This window comes from Temnothorax longispinosus, chromosome 6 (assembly GCF_030848805.1).
Source record: "Temnothorax longispinosus isolate EJ_2023e chromosome 6, Tlon_JGU_v1, whole genome shotgun sequence".
NCBI classification, from domain to species: Eukaryota; Metazoa; Arthropoda; class Insecta; order Hymenoptera; family Formicidae; genus Temnothorax; species Temnothorax longispinosus.
In genome coordinates this window covers 22819901-22845061 of record NC_092363.1, presented here as the reverse complement: position 1 = coordinate 22845061, position 25161 = coordinate 22819901, and the positions used below count along the sequence as shown (strand labels likewise).

The window sequence follows — 25161 nt, the reverse complement described above, 5'->3', positions numbered from 1 at the left end:
AGGTTATAAAAAGAAAACTTCTAATTTTAGTAAAATGATGTAGATACTGATATATGTATATTAAATTAACGAACTATATATCACAATCAATCGCCAAAATACATCGCGTACCTACTTAGGCCTATTTCGGTCTGGGTACACATTTCTACCTCGTTCTTTCGCATTAATGGAATACGATGGCTATTATCCCCAAGAGAGGCTACTAATGGGAAACGTTGATTCTTCTCTCGGATCTATCTTATACGTATACACATGTGAACGCGTAAAAGGCTTTTATCATTCCAATCGCGAGATGGAGGAATCACGAAGGACTCTTGCAGTCTCAGTGAAGTACATTTTATTGCCGTTAGTCAAATGGTGAGCGCATTACACATCGCTTTATCGTTCGGTTCTTATGCTAAGTAGGAAAACCGATATCTTTACGTCATGCTGCCGATGTTAACCAAGGCGAAGTGCCACATGAATAAGAGATACTCTTAGTCTTCTTGCATCGATTTTAATTGAAGTATAAGTATAGATATGTGATATAGTGTGAAGTATATATAAATAGATTGTGAACGAACGGAAAAGTATATTATATAAACGTGTACGAAAAAATGTACATGTCTAATACTACGCTATATCGTAAATCTTTTATTCATTACAATGTCGTCGTGGAATGTGTTTCATTGATCGATTGGCCTGTTATGAATGGAGAACATAATTTAGTAAGGGTTAAATTCACAAGGGTCAAATTTTAAGTGATACACTTACTTTTTTTACTTACCACTGACGTATATCTTGAACGCTAAATTTACTTTAACTGCACCCGTCCATATAGAAATTGCTATTAAGAGAAATTTGAGTAATTAATTAAAACCTCGATATATCTTGTTTAATTCGATTATTTTGGGGTCTACGTTGAATTCGCACTACCATCCAGTAATTCGCATTAACCATCATCTCGCAGTTTTATGAGCGTTATACGAGCTACAAACTGCATGCATTCCGCAGAGCTCTCGAATGCCACTCGGTGCGGTTGCATTTCGTATCGTTTTGTGGCCGCGAGCTTCGGCTACGAGCCAGACTTTGGATAGAACCATATTAAGAGCGTAAATGCAAGTGATAACTGAAGCATTAACTTGTTTATCTTGACTTATACGAAAGGATAGTCCACGAAATACGGTTCAGAAATTCGACGCGACATCTTAAAACATCTTATTTTTATTCTATGTATTATTTGATGATACATAATCCTAATTAATTTCGGAATGTCATTCCTAGATTGTAAAAAAATGTTACTCAAATGTAAGTTTGAATCTGTGTGAAATTTCTGAGCTCTATATATTCTTGATTCATTATTCCTTATACGTATATACAATAATTGTAGGTTGAATTACTTCCTAGAGTTTTTGACATCACTTAGGAAACACCTTGTATATAAATCAATGGATAAATCAACACCAATAACAGTGGTTACTTTCGGGACAAAAATAACAGACTGTTACTTTCATCCCGACTTATATATTTGCCAGAATTAATCATTTTTATAAAAAAACTGACGTCTAAATATTATTTTCATGTACTAAACTACTTAAAGGAATAGTTATTGATAAATAATAAACAATAAGGGAATAAACTAAGTTTTCCATGAAATATTGGGAACCTAAAAAAACACAAAGTATTTACTTTGACCTTATTTTTACGGCACAGACGCAATAAACGCACAACCTTTTATCATTGAGTTTCGAACGCTACTGACGTAGGAGGAGCATTCAAAAAATGTTACATAGCAACAGGCAAATTTATACATGAATGTTCTTTTTTTTTTAGTAATCGCGTTTGTTACGTTCATCCCACATTACATTTCTCCCTGGCTTCCCCTACACGAAAAAAGAAAAGCATTATTTTTTAAATGACTGAACTTAATGGAATAATAATATTTTTTTATCTTGCGCAAATAGAACATCGGATGCCTCACGCTTTTGCTCCAGCGAGCGGATGATAATTATCATAATGCACTCGCACTACTTCCTGCCGCTGCGCTGCTCGCTCGACGATACATAGTCGCGCAGCCTGCAACTGCAGTGGCAGTTTCGTCCTTGTGCATCTCGGTCATGACGCGGCGCATGAAGCTCGATCGAACAAACGCCCACGTTCGAAGAGAACTTTTCGTTCATCGCTATCAGGAATTTTTGCGCAGTCTTTCATCCATTGGATGTCTCAGAATCTGTAGATTCTTTGAACAACTCGTAATACATATTTTCATAACATAAATGTCGGAGGATTAATAATATTAATATATAAGTAGTTCAAAAATTTAGATATTTATATAAATAACACAAATTGGTTATCATATTATGCGATTTCGATTAATCGCAAAAGATAGGAAGGAGTATAAAACGGGAGTATTTTTAATTATTAAACTGTAAATTTTTTTGTTTCGACAAGAAATTTTCGTTAGAATATATATGATATTTTTACTAACGTATCCTAGAAACTAGTTTAGCGCTGAAGCCGCTCACCCGCGCGCTCAGTTGAAATGTGTGCTTTTCCTCGGACTGAAGACGAGGGATCTGCCAAGTAGATGTGACTAGAACGATGAGTGTTGGATTTATTTTGAGTTAACTCACTCAGTCGCGTCTCCCGCTTGTGTTTTTCTCCGATGTATTTCCTTCCGGTAGCTAAGAAAAATGTCACCACAGTCGCGATCTATAATAACTCGCTTGACTCACAATCAGAGATTCATAGACAGTTTTGTCACCACCGAAAAATTGTCGATGATATCTTGCGTGTACTTCTTTAAGAATCTCCTTAAAAAATTAAACCATTTATTAATGAATTCGTATTTAGCAAAAATCGAAATTTATTATGGATATGTTTCTTCACAATGCACTGCAATAATTTTACAATTTGTTGAAATACGCTCTACGTCTACGTGATAATTGTTATATCGATAGCGAGCAATACGTAATGATGCATTTGCTACATAAAATAACTGTATATACTATAACATCGTATAACATCGTGTCTTGGGTCGGTTTACTCGTATCATCAACCTCAAGCTCGTTCTGGCGTAATTAATGGCTTCATCCTACCGTGCAAGTTGGCGAACGCACATTAAGGCGAGGGATAGTAATACTAGGTGTACGCGAACGCGAAACTCGGCACTTGTTATCGCAAATCTACCGCGGAACTTCGGGTCTACTCGAGAAATGTCCATATGCATATATTCAATAAATTACTGACTACCAGTCATTAGCATTGCATTCGTGTTGCAGATACGCGAAGAGATAACCTTCTATTTTTACAAAGAGCGTGAGAAATGAAGCGCAACGAGCTTCGACGGAAACATGAGAGAAAGCAACGATATTTCGTAAAATAAAATTGACATATTTACGACGAAATATCTAACTTATTATATCGAACAGAGATTTAACGTATATAGAAAGCAAGGAACTAAAAAGGAATATGAGTACAACAGGATTTCAGTGAATTCCAGGTCTTTGAGAGGATCTATGGAGTTAACTTCGCCGCGTGGCAATCTCGCCTTCACGCTCCGTTTACTTTCCGTATATTTAAAGCGCTAAGCGATTCCTTCGCACATCGGTATCTCGAATTCTAATTCACGAGTGTAATGATTCGCCGCAAATGAATTAACAAGCCGTTTTTACTAATCCATTGATTACTTAATTGATCGTAGGAAAGTGCTTTAATTACGATGTGGAGCGGCCTATTATGCATAACAGTTCATGCACCCGTGTGTTATGAGGCAGGCAAGACAGTCGATTACCCTTTATCTCAATTTACCCGTGATTTTTTTTGCCTCGCCTTTTTTTAGCTCCATCGTCTCGGAGAGCTTTTTTTTCTATCCCCCGCAACCTCTTATCGATCCGTAATCCATCCGTTTGGAAATGTCTCGGTGTATCTGGGGGGGGGGGGGATAGGTCAGGCGCTTCGGCAGGTCGTGAGGTTGAAAATAATAGCGTGACGTCGGACACCCGACGGATTCCACAGCATTGCGTCATAGATTCACGTCTGCCACTGATTTATCTCGCGATCTTGCGCGGTCACGATATATCCGTTATCCGCCGAAAATTTTCGGCGAACTTCCATTAGAGAGAGACAGCGCGGTGATATTTCAGTGGATATCTCTCAATAGAAATAATATCGATATCTGTGGCAGTTACATTTTTTTAAACGTTACTCAATCTCTCTTCGCTCTTCGTAGTGCTTTTATAAAAAGCTTCTATTTCACGAAATCACCGCGATATGAGGATTCCTATTCAGCTTGGAAGGAAACCTTTCAGGAAAATTAGATCGACAAATTTTATGAAATATCAACTTGAATTTCTTTTAATTTCAAGTATCTCTTTTTTCGAGAAATAAAAAAATAAATTCCGCGTTATGAAAGCCGCAAAACATAAAAAGTTTATATTGTATCTATATTTTATTGCATAGCTTTGTGATTAAATTTTACTGATGTTGAAATGGTCGTCAGAACGCTTTAGATATTAATTCTTCGCGTTGCATCGCGCCGAGCAATGCTCATTCATTGTTAATCAATGAGCTCGGACGCGAAGCGAAGTTGCGTCCAACTCCAATGGAATAATAAATATCGAGAAGTGGCATTGACACGAACGATGTTGCATTTTATACAAACTTTGCATCCTCCGGGTGTTACTTATTTTCATTCAAATACCGCGGACGCGGTATATCAGCGTGTCTATGCATGTATGAAAGCTCGCGCTGCCGACAGTGTCGCTATTGTACGAGCAAACAGGTGTTCTCTTATTCCGGTGACGTCGTTGTCGCATCCGTAAACCCAACATGTTTGCATCATCATGTCCGAGCGGGCGGGAAGAGAGTTTTGATCACGTATTAATGTCCGCGCTCGTAAACCGCCTTATATGCATTGATATCGTGGATATATCCTGATATGTCCTTAATGTGAATTGCTCGTTACACAATATTATTGCACAATTAAACCGCGACGTGTTACTCGCTTGTTATAAACTTTAACTTTTACGTTCTGTATCTGTCTTTAAAGTACATGCATCGTGCTCCGTATCTTGTTTTTAGCACGGATAATGGACCATTATTGTTAAGCTACATTGCGGAACGAGATTCTGCGCGCAGCCGTTATCCGCAGATTATTTTAGGACGGGCGGGGTTAAAATCGACTATCTCTCGAAATACCGGCGACGTGACGTCGTGCCCCGTTCGGTTCGCGAATCGCCTACCCACGTAGTTTTATCCTGCCGACACGTGTTCCTCGTGCCGCAGGTTGAGAATACGGATACGGGTATATGACGGCGAGGGTTGAAGGCACGGCGAACCGATACGGTTCGCGGCATTGGCGACAGAGCGGTGCTGCGATCCGGGGGTGGCGATGGCGGTGGCGGCGGTGGCGGCGGTGGCGGCGATGGCGGGACGAAGGCGGCGAAGCCCCGCGGCGGCGGCGGCGTCAGAGCCACGTCGCCCGGCTTCATCCTCTTTCGCCGGAGTCAGTCGGCTGCCAGGCGCGACACGAGCTAGTGGTACCCGGTGTACATACATACCAGTATCCATCCAGACCTTCTTCGCTGCACTTCGGCTGCGGTCGGTCGATCCCGCTCCCGCTCCCGCCCGTTCTCCTTCTCTCCCTTTTCCTCCTCTCGTACGCTCGTGCGATCGTTACTCCGAGAGCGTTCGCGAGCGAGGACCCGCGGCGGCAGGTGAAAAGCCCGACGCTGCTTGTACGTTCCGCTGTTTCCGACGCGCGACACACAACGCACCACGTTCGACGCTCCCGCCGCGACGCCTGTCATCGGCCAGCGCATTGCCAGTCGACGGACACGAGGAGATAGAGCGCTAACCGCAAGGCTTAACATTGCAAGAGGATACGCGTTGACGTTCGTGCGACGTGGATAGACGAACCGTGCCACGATATCCCGACCAGAACGGATATCTCACGGGAATCGAAACGAGACACTGCGCTCATCGACATCGCGAGAGATCCAAACGATAATCGCGTTCCAAATAGCGCGTTGCGTATTGACATCGAAGAGCCTGGGATAAACCGAGGAAACGTGCTCCGACTGGTGTGCTCCGATTGTGCTCCGCTAACGAAATCCTGCCCGAGGTGAATCAGTGCGGATGTTTTGTGACTGGGAAGTCTAAACAACGGCTATAATCCGAAACAAAATTTACTATTATAACTGAGGAGCTTGGATTAAATAGAGGATACTCAACGCTGTATTCCAGTAGTGACGAGAATCAAGATAAAACGGGTCAAACAATCGAGCAAGTCCGTAACCGCGAGCTACAGTAGGATAGCTTGATTGAAGAGATATCGGGATAAGTAGCTGGATTAAGACGTTTAATCTCCAAAACAAATCGAGACGGATAACGGGCAATCTGATAGATATCCATCCCGAGACAAGACAAATTGGCGCAGCGGATTAGTTGCGCGGATAGCTGAGTTCAAGTGACGATCACAAGCTGAATAGGATAACGCGCTTAAGCAGCTTGGGATATACCCCTCGCGTAGCTGGGGGATCAATCGGCAACTAGCTTAATTTTGGAGCGGGTCGAGAGACGCGCTCGAACGGGGGAACGCACATTCAGCGCGAGATGAAAAATAAATGAGCGCCGGGATCAAGCAGCTGAAATTTTCAATAACGTATAACGCTATACCGCGTGCCCTCATATAAACATACACATATTCAACACGAAACGAGACAAGTCGCGGTGTGGCGGTGGACGCGATCAGCCGGTCGTTGCACCTCGTCTGCTCGCTTCGGTAAATCTCCTACGAACGCCTCTTCGCGATATACCGTTACCACCACAACACACCGGCCTCCGCCTCTCGTGTTATACGTGCGCGTGAAGAGAGGCCCGCTTCACGCCGACCAGCGCGAACCGGATACCCAATTCCGCTCTCCGAGGCGAACGAGGACGCGCTCTCCGAGCCGAGCGTGTGTTTACCTTTGGTAGAAGATCGTGAATCGGAATTTAGAGGAGGATTTTAAACGCCTCCAGCTAGCCGTCAAAGATATTACGAATGTTCGCTTGCGCGAAGCGGCATTGAATTATCCTAAAAGGCAAGTCCGACAAATCCCAAACCCGTCGCGTCGTAGAGAAGATAGGCGATAAGCCGAGCGAATATATCGGTGACAGCAGGAAGAAGCGGGCGATTTCAATTCCCCTTCAGAGACCATCCGGAGTCGAACCCTAACGGAGTGAAAAAGTGCCGATTATCGCGTGGGAGGAGGGCAGTCGAGCGATACACGGGAAAATTCCTGCGGCCGTTATGCGCACGCTGACCGAAGCGATGAAGCATCGCGCGATCAGCTGACTAGTCGAGCTGTTCGGCGGCCGCACCGCTGATAAGGATAATACTCGGGACGAGCATTCCCAGCGACGCCCGCCGCCCACTTGCTCTGTCATGACATTTGGCACGCCGTTCCACACCGAGAAATCGCAGTTGGCCAGCGAGAATTCCGCTCGGTATGTATGCCTCGCATTCACGACGGCGTCCCCGTGCCGTTTGATCCTGATTCCTGAAGCGAATCTCGATCCGGTAGCTTCGAATCAAAATCGAAATCTGGCTTTTGATCGATCGCATTGACGTGAAATGTCATATAACTTGTATCTTTTACGGTCGCTTTTCCTCAGATTGCTCGGAAAATTGTAATGTAACGATAAAAATTATACTTATATACATGAATATACTGAGAGAAATAAAAAGGGTATTAACATTTTCGATCAGTGAATAGAAGATTTAACAAAAGAACGGCAATAGAAGAGAATGAAAGTTAATGATTTACGACGTACATAAATTTATGTACGTCGTAAATCATTATTATCATCTTTCATTCTTTTCTATTCTTCAATATCATATCTCATTATTTTATTGTAGTTCTGATCTTTTGAACTACGACCTTTTACGCGATATCGCGTTATATATTAAACAACTATGAATAAAAAATTTTAGGCAAATGTAGGAAGTATGTAAATATATGATTTTTGATAGAGTTGTTAAAACTTTTGTAGAATTTTTGTCTCACGATAAAAATTGCATACAGTATTGTTACAACAAGCAACGTCTCACAAAGAACGACAAATGCACGATGATTGTTGATGTTTAGGCAACTTATAGGCTTTCTCGCTTCTATATCGTGCACAAGAAAACGTTTATATTTACTTTTAGCCAGCATGAGGTTTACTCGTTGAAAGGAACGTGCACTGCCAAGTCATTTTCTTCTGATTTTACACGAAGCTCTATTTTAGGATAAACAACACATGTGAAATTCCCGTGAATATTGCAATTAATTTGAACAATTTTAATGGGTAATATAATTTGTTTAGCTGTATAGCAATTTATCGTGAATAATATAATTTATCACAAATTTATGCAACGCAAACAATTAGCGTGAATAATAATTAACGATGGTACGTCAACAGTGTTGTTCCTTTATTAAATGCTTTTATTTATTAGTCGAAAACGCTGATGCCCTTTTTATTTCTCTCAGTATATTCTGTAGATGTAATTTTTATTGTTACTTTATATAATTTTCCAAGCGATTTGAAGCAAAAGCGATTGCAAAAATGCGCTTTGTCGCGAATTCGTCCTTCGCGGAACGTGACTAGTGTCTCGATCATACTTTCTGCGTGAACGACGCACGTGGTCGTGTGTGTTCACGTGCGAGTTCACGCGAGAAGGAATAGATCAGCGTGCGATGCACGTATATGTTACGAGCGGTGAGTAAGAAAAGAAGCGAACGCACGAGGAAGAATGCGAATGAGAAAACACACTCAATTCCCCGTCGACATTATTAAACGCTCTTTGTTGGCGCGCCTCGATAAAACGCGGCTGCGCCGCTCTGCTTTTTCGCGTGGTTACGTAAAACTTACCGGTGGTCTCCGGGGGAACGATAAGTTTATTCACAAAGAAAGGATTAACCGGACCACCATATAAATTTCCCGGTTCCCCTCGGCCATATTTCCGTTAACACTTAAGCGATTTATTACTCGCGCGAAAGTTGCGCGAAAACTGCACTCCGTTGGAAGATATTTAACCCATTGTTTCTATATGAGCACAGTGAATATTTTTATGGAGATTGTGAAATATGTTTATGGATATGGTGAAATATGTTTATGGATATGTCTCGCTCTTAATACGCATTCACGTTTGCGTTACAACTTGCATGCAGAACTTTAATATTATTAGGTGTCAAAAAATATAGAGATTAAAATTGACATGAGTAAATTTAAAAAATTCTACAATGCGCTAACTTGCTCATTGTAATGTTAGATATCAATTGAAATAATATATCCGCTACACAGAAATAGCTAGCAAATATTTTTTAGGTGGAATTACTGCGAGCGTCTTCCCAATTTTTCTGTGATATGATTTCGTTTACGAGATTCGCGAAATCAAATAATTCTCGCTGATAGATTCGCGCAGTAATGTCATCGAATTGAGGTTGATCAGTGAACTAGAAAAATCCGGGCAATACCGCGGTAGTGGAAAAGAGGCAAGGTCGCACAGTGGGATTGATTGTTGCGATCTTATTATCTACGACACGGTCGTACAATCCAAATCAGGGATGAACCGTGTTTTGTATATATTTGAAGCGTAATATTGAAATATTCAGATATACCCAGCGTACGAATCTTTTTTATTTATTGTTAGTTACAGAAGAAATACTGATACGAAAATACATTCGAATCATAAAAGCTGACGCAATTTACGAACGCATTACATAGCATTCGTTATCATAGTATCAAATTTTAGAGACGTACTCTCAATGACATAAGGTAAACATGAGATATTAAATGAGCAAATCCCTATCAGGTGAAATGTGAGATTGGTAAAAGAAATTCTAATGAACATATGTCTCTTTGAATGCTTTGAAGCGGTGTTTGAAATTCGTTATCGATAATTTGTAACAAAGAATCGCTTGGGAACAAAAAATCTGTTAGTCATTAGTCCAACCGACAGATATTTGTTCATGCGAAAGAAATGAAACGATAATTATAACTGACATGGATAAAATGTGGTGAACTATATTTAATTCTTTTATAACTTTGTATTGCGCGTGTGTGGAGCTTTTCCAAGATCGGATTATAGAAATTTATTCCACTTACTCGAATCTAATATATAAATGTATCATCGAAAATCGGCTGTTTTATACATGCATTTATTTATTTGAGATTTAATTTAGTTGGTTGTCGTAAGGTAACGAAACATGTGCGGTAAAAAAAGTTTTTTAAAATGAATTTATAATAAGGATTTGTAAATTTCGCGGATCCGTTGTCTTAGAACGGGGGGAAAAGGGTCGCATACTCGTTGCGTCGGGCCCCGGTTATAGCCATTGCGGCAATTCAGCCCGACATCCGTCCACGTCACGCGCTCGCATGTGCGGACAGGCACTTCGCTTCGCGACTAAATACTCCCGTTAAGGCCACATTTTCGTGCCGCTTTACGGAGATAAAGAGGTCGTTCACATGTCATATCGAATTGAAGCGTTTTGCAGCGCCTTTTGAATCGTGCCCAAGTGTCGAAGCTTGAAAAAATATATATAAGAACGTTAAAATTCAATAGGCAACCGCGAGCATTTTTATTTGTCCAAGTACGAAGGTATATTATTCGATGTCTTTGTCTCCGATGGTACTGACATCGCGCGATATCGGACGTGACGGTAAAAATTTCTGGGATATTCGATTCACGAAGATTGACGGAGACGAATGATATGAATTGTCAAGTTATACGTTCGTTCAGCAGAAGGGTATATATAAAATAGGATACGAAAAGGATATAAAAGTAAGTTTGTTTGGAAGAATGCCACGATTGCGACGCTGTAAACGTAAAATTCATTATCTATATAAATAGTATCTAATGCGTGAAAGTTCGGACTTTTATTTACAAAGTTGAGATTCATTCGACGCGGCTCCGCAAAGCGCGATTCCCGATTACGGTTACGTGAATTTTGATACGTATATTTCATACTCTTCCGTATAGTATGTGTTTAATTACATCTAATTATTTCTCCTAATTAAACGAAAATTTAATTGGGTGATACGTAACGTAGATGTTAAATCCTTCCCTAATGATTAGGTCATTGTTGCAAATTATGTTGTTCAATCGGGATAATGAAACGTGATGCCATGAGTTATAAAGCATAATCAAGCCGGCGCGGCGGTCAAATCACGTTGATGCGTATGAAGCATGATCAATAAAAGTGACTCAGTTCTATATTTCACGCGAATATATGAGTTTAATAAATAAAGATGCATGGATACACCAGGGAAAATAACATAATACGAAATAACAAAGGATCAATATGCACGGATGTGTGCATGCGTTACGAATTAGCGCAAAAGCGGTCGGTATTGTTGCGCTGCGTTATTACGTTTGCCGGTTGCTGCGAAGTTTCCCATTGTGGCAGGACGCGCACATACCGCACCCGTATAGAATTAAAGGGTCAAACTGCCAGTCAGCGCCGTGCGTGTTCAGGAAAGCAATAATGACCGCGTGCACGCCGCACGGCCACACGCACAATCGGCACATGTTTTCGTTCTGCGAAAAGCGCCAATTCGCCTTATTTTATCAACTCGCGCGTTGCATCGCGCATTGTTCGCGCTCGTCGCGGCGGCGGAGAGGGATAGTGACCACGTCACAGGATGCACGTGACGAGGCTGGTAGCGGCGACGACGGAGCCGCTGCTGGAGGTTGCAGTCAAGGCTGTAGAAAGGCACTGCCGGTTGTGCATCTCGCGAGCTATACCGAGCGGTCGTCGAACCCGAGCGCGCGTTCGTCGCTGTTTGCGCAAGGTCGTTTTACTTAGGTTCGTCTTGGTCGTCGACCAAGTCGACGCGCGACTAAACACGCCTACGGCTAGAGCGATGAATCGAATAGGTGACCAGAGGCGCTTGGGATATAAATCATACATAAGAGAGGAATCTCGCGTAATCCTTCGACAGCCAATCTTCTTTGAGTAATTTGTCGACTTTTCTTTACGTTTTCTTATGTATATCGACGCATGCCGTATAAGGCATTGTTTAATTAGGAGGTTAATCACTCGATCCGAAGCGTGATCGTTGATTAATCGATGACATACTGAGATAAAATATAACTCTAGAATAATAATCTATAATATGGCTTAAAAAAATTAAACTACTAAGAAACAAATATAAAACTTATATAAAAAACATGTAAAGCAAAATATTAATCTGAGACTTTGTTAGGAGGATATAGTATAATATTAAACATTGGGTGATCGCAGTAATTAGTAATCTTCTTTGACGCTTCCGTTAACGAAAAATGGACTTTAAATTGCTTAAAGAGCATGTCATTAAGCGTCGCTGCGGTAGATGCGGGATAGGCTTTATAAGTGCTACATGAAAGAAGATGAAATAAAGTCAACGTAGAGAGCTATTTCTATGGAATTAAAGTAGCGTTAATTTAAGTTTAATTTTCTGTCGGTGTGCGAGCGAGCAGTCTATAGAAAGGGAGAGATGTAGCGTGTATAAACGTTATTGCGAGAGTCCGATAAGTTTGCTCGTTACTGCCTTTAAATCTCGGTTGTTAGGGTTTATGAGGTTATCTAATGAGTTTTTCAGAGGATGAGCGAGGCAAAATATTCTCGCAGGCGGCGCGTCGGAATTAGCGATCAATTTGCTCGTCACAAACGAAGAGTCTTCGAAGACGGTTAATGCCATGCGTTACTTGATTGGTGAGCCGTCATTAATTCTTGCTCCACATTCGACTTTCCCAGCCGAGCGTCTTAAGCCCGTGTCGCACTACGTATCGCGGATGCGGATCGGATTGAGATTGCGGATCGCGGATCGTAATCTAGAATCTAGCCAATCGTAGACGAGCAGCTCATCTGTGATTGGCTGAATTCCGAGCCGCGATCCGTAAATTCAATCCGATCCGCGTCCGCGATACGTAGTGCGACACGGGCTTTACAGTCCGCTCTCTTCGATTGAACTCTTTCTTAAGGTCGTTCCTTTCGCGTCTACTAAAACTACGTCTTTAATCAAGACTCTAGGTCTTGACGTCATTAAAAAGAACGACTTTTGGGCTTAATTATAGTTTATAAAATGTAGAGTATATAATAAGACTTGCTCAATTAAGAAGATTGGTGAATAAGAAGGACCGAGATAAATAAAAGAGCAGAGGCATAAGGCATTCCGATGTAAAATACAAAAAGCATAGGGCAAAATACCATAGGAAGAAATAAATAGAGAATTATATGAGGAGAATTGCCAGAATTGGAGAATTATAGGAAAGAAATGGTTAGGAAAGAATACTATTTATTAGAAATCGTAATTATCATAGGTAATTATGTCATTTATGTACAATAAAATAAACATTTTTTTAATTATTTTGAAAGGGTAATATTTGCGATTGCACTGAGAAAAATAAAAAGGATATATAATTTTTGGTTGTTTTTAATCAAGCGATAAATTATTGTGTAGTTTTTATGACGAAATTGCATTTAATTATTGCTACTTAATTATTTTTCCGCCAATTTGCGCGGGAAAGCACAATGGGCGCAGCCGGAACAAACTTCCTTTCACGAGATCATTACATAGGTGTTTTCAATGCACGGCGTGCGATTCTTTATGGTATTCTATCGTCGATCTCGCTCGTCAAGAAAATCTAGTTTGCCATAAAGGCGTGAATTTCTTTTCTCAGTATTTCGTGCTATCTTTCCAAATAGCGACCGGTTCGGAAAGTACACGTTAATAAGATCGAACACAAGAAAGGATTCGAGTTTCTCGTGATGTTAAATTTCCGCGCGTGACGCAACGATTTCTCTCTACACTTCCGTTGTTTTATCTCGATCGATCCGGCGGTAGAGTTGTTGCTGAGAGCGCATAATTTCGTTGCCAAGTTTACCTTTACGTAAGTCTCTCTTATGCATGGCGATACGGTTTGTATTATCTTACAGTTATATTGCGTTTGCAGCGTAGCATACTTCATAATATTTTTTATTACTTTTATTATTCTATTACCTTGAAGCTCGACTAATGATTGCAATAATAACGTTCCGTTGCCGCTCATGAATAACGCATGCATTGATCAATTCCGTTAGATTTTCTCGTCATTGACTGTAGTAATAATTCTATTATCGCGCGTTAACTGTACGCGCACGGACCAGTTACTTTGGGTGTACTATTGCGCTACTAAACTGACGGAACCTACGGTAGTGCTTATGAAAAATAATTAAGTAGAGATTTCAGCGTTCGTTAAGAGTGTACGAGCGTAACTCCCTCATCATACACTTGCCTTTCCGCTCGTTTTATCAGCTCGTTCATCTCCGGCAAGATAATGAACTTGGCGTGTCTAATATATCTTCCATCGCGATAGAATCATATGGTTGATGCGTGGAAGATGAACGGACTTCCTGGCAGAATCTCGAGCAGACGCGGTGAGTCACATTTTGTGTCCTGGCGGTAAATTATCCTGCGGTAAATTATTCTGCCGTTTCGCGGTCTGTCGTCGTTTTAACCGCCGTTCGTTATGTCAGGTGGAGGAGGCTTCGCTTATGCCATTAGCGACGCGGATCGACCGACGCGAACCGGACTCTCGGCCAGGTAGACTCGATTAACTCGTCGCGTCGCTCGGGCAGAGATCAATCGCGGCCTCGAACTTGACACGCTGCGTGATTCGCCTCACGAGTAACGAGTGTCTCTGATTTCTTGATTACTATACTGTTTCTCCCGAGGGGAAAAAAATCAATTTAGATTTTTTGAGGAACAAGACAATACCATGTTTCCCACGTCTTTTTTCTTATAAATTTTTTAATCAGTTTCTTTACATCGACTTTATCCTTAACACTTGATCACTTGCAATTAATACTGAAAATTTACAGTGTTTTCTGTGAATTTTCAGTACTAAGATTTATTCTTATTTTTTTTATTTAATTGCATATCTTTAGTATATGAAGTTTATTTATAAATATCACGTTAAGTAATCAATTTTTAATTACTGAATCTAACATTGCAAATTAATTAAAAATGTAATTCTTATGAACAATGATATTCGCATATATTTCACTGAGAATGATTCTGTTCAAGCTTTATTAAAGTCTGTTAATAGGAAGAGTCTAGCAATATTGGAACAACTTGTATAATCTAGAGGAAGTTAGCATCCCGAATTTATTACACGATGTAATCTCCAACTTGTAATTAGGTGATGTAACTTAACCGGATGTATTTTATTATTAGATTAATTAAGTTATGCGTCGTGCGTTGCTTTATGTAATATTTTTGCACTGATATCGTTACATTACCTCTCAGTATATAAAAAATACGCTCAGTAAAAACTATAAGTCGAAATGAATATTTATCTTTTGTTTTCTGAGTTTCGCACGAAGAATTCAGGAAGTGACGACATTGCCGAAATATATGAGTGTGATTTATGGCAATTGCATAAGAGATGTTCGTATCTGTGATAAGTTAAGGCAAGCATGCAAATGTGTGCATATGTCGTTGCCGTCTTTCGTAAATAATGCCGAGTTTTGTTCACGCGAAAATATGAGAGATTTATCATCATTAAAATGCACCGTATTGTACATCTTACGTAAGGCTTATAATAACGTTCATGTGCTATGTTTCATCTTCCTACTGAAAGTAGTTACTTTGTTAACAACTGACTATATCATGATAACGCGCAGTATATAAAAATTATTATAAGAAAAATAAAAAAGAATAAGTATTACCATTCTTATTGAGGAAATATACGATTATATTTTCCAAGTTTAAATGCGATATACCAATACAAAATTTTCTAAATAGATTTTAGGAAATCGCGTCTTTTTTTAAATGAATTAAAGCCATGCTATCGTAAACACATTGAAGTACGGTCAGTAATTATTTTAAGATTAATATTGTGTTATTATTAATGATCTTGATAAAATAAAGATAGTCCTTATCACACACACATAAACACACGCAGGACTATTAAGAAATAGTAACCGTTCTAATGTTTCCACATTCGTAAAATGGGCACTTAATTTATAACCTTCGGAACATCGATTTTTAAATTTTGAACGTGGCATATTAAGCTACGTAGCATACGCGTGGTGGGCACCTATTTATAATCAGTTGAATGAGAATTAAGTGGCACTCATTCTTGTTGCTTCAATTGTTATCCCCACCTCCGTTGCTATTCCCCTCCGATCTCGATGACCTGAAACATCCGGGTAAATGGGGCAGAGGGCGAGGCGAGTCAAGATTCGCCCGGCTATACGGGTTATCTCGCCGACATCTTCGGAATAAGGTCATGTTGATCGTTACATGTCTTCTGTGCCATCCGCTAAATCATTGTGGTGATCGTGTACGTGCAAGACAGAGCGTCAAATACCTAAAATAGGTAATTTGAGCGATCAGAGTCGCAGTAAATACGTCTATTGGTCATTTCTATTCAGACGACTCACGTACGTGTCAAATTTTCTTAGCTTGAATACAATTAGGAATTATGACTAAGTAACAATTACATGGCTAATAAATCTAAAAATAACGTGACTAAATGTCTAGCATGTTTTCTAATATCGTACGTGAACTAGAAAATTATGAGCTTGGCAAACGAAATATATAACTTTTAAGTCATTTATAATAAATGTTAGAAATTATTTTCAAACATTTATTGCTTTAACGATTCAATTAGAGTTAATTAAAGCTTAATTAATATCCTGTTGAAATAATGTTTTACGAAAGTTACGTAAAAACTTAATAAATATGAATAAAATAAAATATTTTATTATAATATACTACTCAAGATATGTCTTGAGTAGTCTTGTAATAGCAAGAAATATGTTTTACATAATTTAGAATCTGAAAAAATATTTTAACGTTTCTATTCTTCGGCGATTATGCGATAAAATGCATGTATTTTCCATGCAATATATATGTATTATTTATTATTATCGGGAACGAGAGACGCAAAAACCTTTGACTGTCGGGAGATAAAACTTGAATTTTATACATTAGATAGCGCGGCGCTAAGCATTTTCTCATGTAATTCTCGTAAACTTTGACCGACAGAAGTACGAGTGTTATTAGCATAAGCTGCGACGTTGCTGGAAAGTGAATCGAAACGCACCGAACGAGAGACGCTATCGCTTTTCGGCATGGAAAATTATTTTCTTAATAAAAACTTTTAAGAACACTTTTGATTTTAATTTATATATGTTCCATTAATAATTAGATTTTTTTAATGACAATTTTATTTGGTTCTATCAAAAATGCCGTATATCACAAGTGAAATTGACTCGTTCGAGTTTTTGCTGTCGCGACAAATGACAACGCAAAACAATACCATGTAAATAAGCCATTTATACGGTGTTTTTTACGCTATTTATTGCATGTTTATAAATTTAGGAATACATCGTGCTGCAGGCATTGTATCTTCTATCGTATGATATCTGTACATATAATTTACGCTGTTTGCATATTCTCATACGAAATAAAAATGATAAAAATTTTCCATTTTATCAGCTGTTATCGCATTGAAGTTACTGCAAAAAAAAATTCAGCAAAATCGTCGGGCATGCCAGTGCCAGTAATTTTTTAGCGGTTGAAGCGTCCGTTGTGCGAACGTCGATACAATTTGTCTGGAGTTGTACAATTTATTCAGAATTGATGTCAATACGTAGAGATTATTGAGACTGTTTTGTCGTGCTGTTTTTGGCTGTTTTTTAAGAAAGAGAATTAATCGTGAGTGATTGAGTTTATCGTTCGATGGTTAATTCACAACAAAAAGCTATACAATTTTCTTCGTAACTCGAAATGATTCGGATTAATTGACGTTAATTCGAGACTAATGGAATTAACGCCAATTAATCTACCATTTTACGAAGCTGTAGAAACTAGAGAGCAGAGAAAAAGGACTATTTCAAGAATAAGTGTTTGTGCAAAGATGAATTATGACCTCTATTTGAAAATCTACTTGAAATGAAGAAATTTCAATTAGAAGAACAGAAAAAAATAAACATCACTTTTCGAGAAAACTTGATAGAACTCTCGCTTGTTAATTGGAAATACGTTTCAAAAGGATGCACATAAATGCGCGTAAATAGAAAGTGCACGTGCAAAGAAATACATTTATACGAATGGAAAATTATGTCATACGTTTAACGCATTGCATCACCGTTGCTCTCGTTGTCGAAGCAGTTTTTATCATTAAAGTTTTGTGTACGTTATCCGCGCTATTCACTGCGAATGGCGCAGTTTGGCGTCTATTATAACTACAGGAGATTATCTATCAGCCATAGTAACGAGCTATCGCCGATGTACATTATTCCGCATTGTTTATCGTTGAAAGTTATTCATCGAAAATACTATAGGACCATAGGATTACGCGTTTTTATGTATGTATGTATGTATGTATGTTCCCAACGAATACATCTGTTGCATATTAAAGACAATGCTGTACCGCGGCTGGCCACGTAAATGCCACACGTGTGTTTTGTTACAATATTCCAAACTAATTCTCTTTGTCGTTCATCTCACGTCCCTTTAATTAATCTCTCGCAGACTCGGTTAGTTGTATTTTCTCTGCAATTTTTTCGGCATATTGAAGCTAAATGAACAAAATTGTTTTGTTTCTCGGTTCTGGACGGTTGTTTTGCAAATTCCCTATTAACTGATGATGCATTATGCACGCGCAAGAGGCGGATCAATAAATTAAGATTATTAATACTGCGGTAGTGGCGCGGTCTAGTAGAATGATCATTTCATCACTCGGACGGAACCTATGCTATTTGTCAGATCAGCGATCGGCAAAGGGCATTCGCGTTAATTACCCTGTCCCTGTGGAGATACGTTATCGAGTCTCGGCTTCCATGTCGAATTAATAACTGCCCATGATGGTGGCTGATTGATTCAATTAGTCCGTCGCGTAAACGTTACAATTTGCTAGGAACGAACTTTCGTGCAATTTTATGCTCTAATCGTTTATCATAGTTGAAAAGGTCGGACGTTTCTACGAGGAAGCTATTCTTCCTTATGGAGCTTTGAAGCGTGAATAAGATGTCTAAGTTTGATCGTCGGTCGGCAGGAGAATGATGTATGAGACGTTTAGAGAGCGAGAGATCTATCGTATGAAATCTACTTCATGTATATAAAGTCATATTTAAAAAGAGTTTATTTTGTTTTATTTATAACATTTTATATATAATTTTTATTTTAAAAAAATTTAGATAATAATAAGTATAAAGATCTATAACATATAAAAATATTATAAAATAATTAATATTAAATAATATATTATAAAATTATGTTAATTAAATGATTAATTTATAATATTAATTTATAATAAAATTGTAAAATTTATAATAAAAAATTATTAATTTATAACATTAATATTATAAATTATACTAATAAAAAATTATATTTTTTAATTGCAATTGCATTCTTGTCTAGATTTTAAAAAATAGAATTGTATTTATTAGAGGCATATTTTAATTGTTAGTGGAAATTAATAATTGCAGTATATACTCAAGAGTTTTGCATGAGAAGGAATGAACGGACGGCTCAGTGGTCTAGGGGTATGATTCTCGCTTTGGGTGCGAGAGGTCCCGGGTTCAAATCCCGGCTGAGCCCGATTTTTTTTTTATTCTTTTAATGCAAATTTTTACAAACCAAGACTGCATACGAAAAAACTAAACATTAATTTTTGGAAAAAAATAATTTTTTATTTAGTATATCATTACAAAGATAATTACATTTAGTAATCATTAACGATGATTAACATTTGGAGAGGCTCGGTGATTTAGAGATGTCCTTGCTTTAAATGCGATAGATGCCTCTCGACCGAGTTCAACTCTTTATCTCTTATCTCAGCTTTTTCTCGATTTGCAAAGCATTGCTGTCGAAATTTCGCGATAAAATCCGATTTACATTATAAATCACATTACTCGCAATAAAATGATATTACTAATGCGTCGTTATCATTAGCTCTTTCATTATATAATTGTTACCCGAATACGACCTCATTTAAAATTTCATGAAGAATGAATGTCCCACCCCATTTAGTGGATGATCACTCATCCACGCAATTTTCACCGGGGAGTCTTTATTACAGCTGTCGTAATTAGTCTTACTCGTTGTTGCAGGACCGGCAGCATGGCAGCCGAGGAGGGAATGCTGAGTGGTGGCTTGGGCGCGAAATTGAAATGCCCGACCCCCATATCGCGGTTGAGGGTGGAGAAGATCGAGGGCGGCTTGATGGTGGCCGGCGTGGTAATAGCGGCGAACTGCCAGATCGCCCTTCCGGCGTTTGGCACTCTCTTCATGCTCGTCGGCGCCGTACTCACTGGTTCGTATATATATACGTGAATACGTCTGGCTGCTTTATTTATTTAAAATTACGTCTGTCTTCTTTAGTCGCAGAGTAATATGCGTTACATTATAAATATACAAACGTAAAGAGTGCGGTTAAAAAAACGGGATTTATCGCGAAACTGATATTCTGATGATGTTACAAAGAGCATCTTCAGAATCGTTACGAACATTGTGTTTTTTTTTTAAGCTGTATTCTGTGTCAAAGCGACTCCTCGAGTATCTCGTAACGTTTCTCTACAAAACATATCACATGCCTTTGTGGATCCCGTTACACAGGTTTTTTCTAAAATCGCAGACCGCATCCTTGATTCAACATATTCAACGCGAAAATGTAACTTTTATCTTACGCTTGGAGGTACGCTTGTTTTACTGTAGATAAATAAAATTTCATATCGAACGGACATACGGACGATTAAAAATACAATATAAATGTCACAAATTCGTCAGGAGATAAAGTTATAAAAGTGACAAACAAAATGATAAATACGATTTATTATTCTCGCAAATATTTTTGCAAGATTTTCCGCTGCACAGGGAAATCCCATTTTAACTGCGTCTCATAATTTTGCGGTGCAATTAGAGGTGCGCTCGTATAATTTACGATATTGCAAAAGCATGGCACACAGTGTGGCCGGACAATAGTTGCGCAGGGCGCGACTCTTGAATTGTTGAATATTCATCGATCTCTTAATTTTTCGTTTTTTTTTCCCGTTATCTCGTAACGCGTCGTTTGCATTCGCATTTGCATCTCATGATCGACCTGCAAAATTCGCGGCGGCGCAGTTCTGACAATCCAGCTAAGAATTGATAGTATAGTTTCGACTATAACGAATGAATATCGCGGAATATATCGTTTTGATTTTAACCTAATTTATGACTTCGATAATACATAATTTTTCGCAATGTCAGTCGGTGCCGCGCACAGACGATCAATCATTTTCAGACTTTTTCTTCTAGTTTAATTGACTTGTATTTGTCCGCGCGTTCGTATCTATAGAGATATCGAGCACGCGTCACGGCGTAATTTAGCGGATGAGAATAATCTCAAGCTTTCCATTTCGGAGAAAGCATATAAGACTCCGTAATCGCATGTGGGTCACTTAGAAAAGAGAATCAGTATTTATTTTGTTATGAGACATCATGATTATTCATTATCGCTTAACGAGAAAGTGTGTCTTCTGGATCTTATTGTTTTTTTTTAGCGTTAATGACCGTATTATTTATTATTCGTTTTAGAATATCCATACAGAGAATGTTATTTTGCCTTTCCTGTTAATTACGGACAGATTAAACGAGGAATTAATTAGAAACTCTATTAATATATTACATATTTTTTTATAATCTTTATCAATATTGTTTCTATACAGAAATTTTATTTTAATTTTTTTAGTAAGATAAATTACGTATGCTTGTAATTACATGAAGAAAATAAACTTCTTTGCACTAATTTTATTTTGATTATTAAAATATTTTTAAAATTAAATAATCTTATACAATCGAAAATAAAGATCTTTCCGTAAGACTGAAAATCTTTTATTTATTTATGATATAATGATGAACGAATATATAAAACTGAAGTTACATGGAAGAGAAATATATTTTGAACAACGATATACGCGATTATTAACATTAACACGTTGTCGACAGTGGACGTAACGAAGAGAGATATGTCTCAAGTCAGTATTCGTATTTACATACTAATCGGACTGAAGCCTCCAATGACATTCTATAAGCGGATTAATTATATAGAGAAGGAAGCCATATTCAGTAAGCTGAAGCAGTAGTAGTGCAAGCAATGCGCAAATATTGTAAATTTGGCGAGCAGTATGCAATGCATTTAAGTAAATTACGTCGCAACTGAGTTTGCTCTGATTTTATTATGCTCGTGAATATTAATGTCATTGTTTACGTTAAGCTTGAAAGTCTCTCGCAAATATAAGTATTTTAATCTTAATATTATTATTTGTTATTTATTTCATTCTTAATCATTGCCTTGCGGCTGTGGATGGCTTTCAGTTTATACCTAATACATCTGTATTTTGTACATTTAAAATTTTAATCTTAATATTAATTTTATATTTTATATTATTATATTGATCTTATAAAAGCATTCGATAATAGGTATTATTCAGAAATGCCTTGCCGATTGATCTCATCAGACGTAGCGGAATTTAAAAAGTGAATTTTAACATTAATAGCGGAAGACTTTCGCGACTTCTCTAAAGGTGTGAGAAACTAATTTCTCGTTCTTTCTCGTGTTGAATTAATTTGCGAGGCGCTATAGTTTGTTCGCCGGGGCGCTGACCCCGCGGAGATAGATACGGCTTTCGTATCGCGAGGAAGAAGAGGCAGAAAAAGAAAAAGAAAAGTAGAAGAGGGCCCAGACTGTTCCACCAAGCAACAGCTGGCCCGTCACATCTCCCGCCGTCACTTCTCGTGGCCACGTTTCTTCACATACGAGGTGCCGAGAGTTGTTACCAACCGATTTATCAGAACCGGTCTGTCCTCTCTTCTCGTCTTCCTTTTTTCTTGCCGTCGCCGTGCCAAGACCGGTCCAATAGCCCATTTCCCTTTCGTTGTTTCTATATTTCTCTCTTCCTCTTGAACGCTCCAGATATCGCTCCATCTTTACCGGTTACTCGTGCCTCGCGTTAATGTCTTTGTTACGTTTATTGCGCCGAGTCAAGTCCCCTTTGATAGAGTCAAGTGAAACGAGGATTTTGTTTTTTTTATTGTACAGATGAAACGGGTTTAATAGATACATTATTTTGAATATAAAACACTGAATTTTTTGTGAACGTTATTATTAATTTATTTACTATTCGCATTTTCTTAAAATTTTTAAGTTTATATAATTTATTTGAGATTTATAAGTTTTTATATTTTTTATAGTCTTTTATATTTTTTAACTCTATTTTATACCTATATCACTTTTATTTATACATTTTACGTTTTACGGTTTCGTGTTACTACAAACCTTGTTGCAGAATAAAATATACTTTTATTTTTGCAACGATAATAAACACTAAAGAAAGGGCAAAATAAATTAATTTCGTATACTAGGAAGCATAGTATTTATTTATTTAACATATTTATTATATATATAATATTAAAAAATGTATTTTTTGGAATTTATCGACATTGCTATATTCAAAGTACTTAAAATTTCAAATATTTTTTATTATAAAAAATTGAAATTAGATGTGTCGATATTGAAATTGAATCGATATTGAAAATTATATTTTGTATTAAATATTATGAATAATAATTTAGAGTCAGAATAATTTAAGAACTTTCATTCTAGATGTATTAGAAATAACACAAAGCAGATTGTAGATAAACACGTATTTGCGTTATTTTATTTATTCGTTCATTTTAATCGCGTTACTGCATTTTAGTAGCTCGCTTGCTTATCTTATTTGCGAAATAAGACAAATGCAAAGAGAAGTTCGTCGGATCTGCGCATGCTGCTGACCGCCTATGGAGCGTTTCACCAGCGTTATCGATTAAAATATGCTCGAAGGCGAGCTCTCTGCGGCGAACGTATTTATGTTCATGATTTCCGCTACTTTGCAGATGCACATTTTCTCTCCAGATATGCCGCTGACATTTTCGCCTCGCAATTGGCGGGGATAAGACGAGCGTTATTATAACGTACACTGGAATTTCTTTTCTTTAAGTACATAAAACTTCGTGCTAGAAAAGTTTTCTCATTCGCGTCGTAGTCACAATGCCGGTAATTCGGAGCAGTTCGAACGTTCTCGAGCCAACGCGATTACGGAGCTTCGCAAAGTGCGAAGCGGCTTTGCGGTATATTGTACACGAGACACGCGAAGAAAGCATAAAGTCTTGGTTCAAATTCGAATGCAGCGCTTCCGCGAAAGTTGAGCACGACGAGATCGCATCTGAATAACTTAGATCGTTTAATCACTCTCGCAGTTAAGAATTATCATCTCTTAACAGCTTATTCAACATTATTGAGGAACAAAATAGAATTAATATACATGTGAGAACTTATCTTATTATTATTATTTTTAAATATAAAATTATACGATTCTCGTCTATATATAGTTGAAGAATGAAAAATAAACGATGAAAAATGTGAGAAAATATTAAGGAGACAGTTTTAAACGTAATCAACTTAACAGTCGTTATTTAATTAACTTTCACGACTAATTTTCGATTCGCCCGTTTCTCCGTTACAGCTGCTTCTTATCGCGGCCCCGGCGAGGACGAGGACAAGAACTCGTACGCCGCACGAATCGCCTTTACCGGCAATTCCCGTATCTTGGGGCCGATCTGCATAGTCGTGGGCGCCCTTATGCTCGCGCTCGGCGTGCTACTCTGCATGCTCACGAGACGGGCGAGGCGGAGGGAGCGCAGGGTGGGCTTCCACTGCCCGCTCCATGGGGATTTCTACCCTCTGAGTCCGGTCCAGGGTATCAAGATGCTCGGTGAGTCGATTTCAACGTTATTCGTCTGTTAAAGGAAATTTTGTGTAGATAAACGTTTCTCAAATTAATTGAGATAAGAAAAAGTCTGCGATTATCATAAATTTCTATCATTAACCGATTAATCTGAATTGATTAAGAAAAAATTGATTATAAATTGGTTTGAGTTACTTTTTTATTCTGCAATGCTTAATTAATTGCCTTGAATTATTATTTATTTAAAATTAATCTTTAAATTAAAAATTTTAATTTAAAATTATTTTTTAATTAAAAATTTTAATTTAAAGATTTAATTTTTAATTTACCTGCGATTATATATTCTTATTAGTTTGCTAAGTTTATTAAAATGCCCATTGTTTCCTTTAATATAATTCTTATAATAGTCTTT

At 38.1% G+C, this 25161-nt stretch overlaps 1 protein-coding gene and 1 non-coding gene across 3 annotated transcripts in view; both read left to right on the top strand.

The window, feature by feature from the left end:
* LOC139814773 (uncharacterized) overlaps nucleotides 1–25161 on the top strand; it is a 74671-nt gene that overhangs the window by 20975 nt on the left and 28535 nt on the right. Inside the window, exons 1-3 of one of the 2 annotated variants that reach the window (XM_071781257.1) lie at nucleotides 5482–7470; nucleotides 20094–20296; nucleotides 24528–24776. In XM_071781257.1, the coding sequence (XP_071637358.1) occupies nucleotides 7409–7470; nucleotides 20094–20296; nucleotides 24528–24776 (514 nt within the window). In that variant the 5' untranslated portion in view covers nucleotides 5482–7408. Of the gene's footprint in view, nucleotides 1–5481; nucleotides 7471–20093; nucleotides 20297–24527; nucleotides 24777–25161 lie in introns of those variants that run through there. The other variant, XM_071781256.1, reaches the window with a different exon arrangement.
* Nucleotides 19510–19581, top strand: Trnap-ugg (transfer RNA proline (anticodon UGG)). Its single transcript has one exon. It is a non-coding gene; the product is annotated as a tRNA-Pro (tRNA).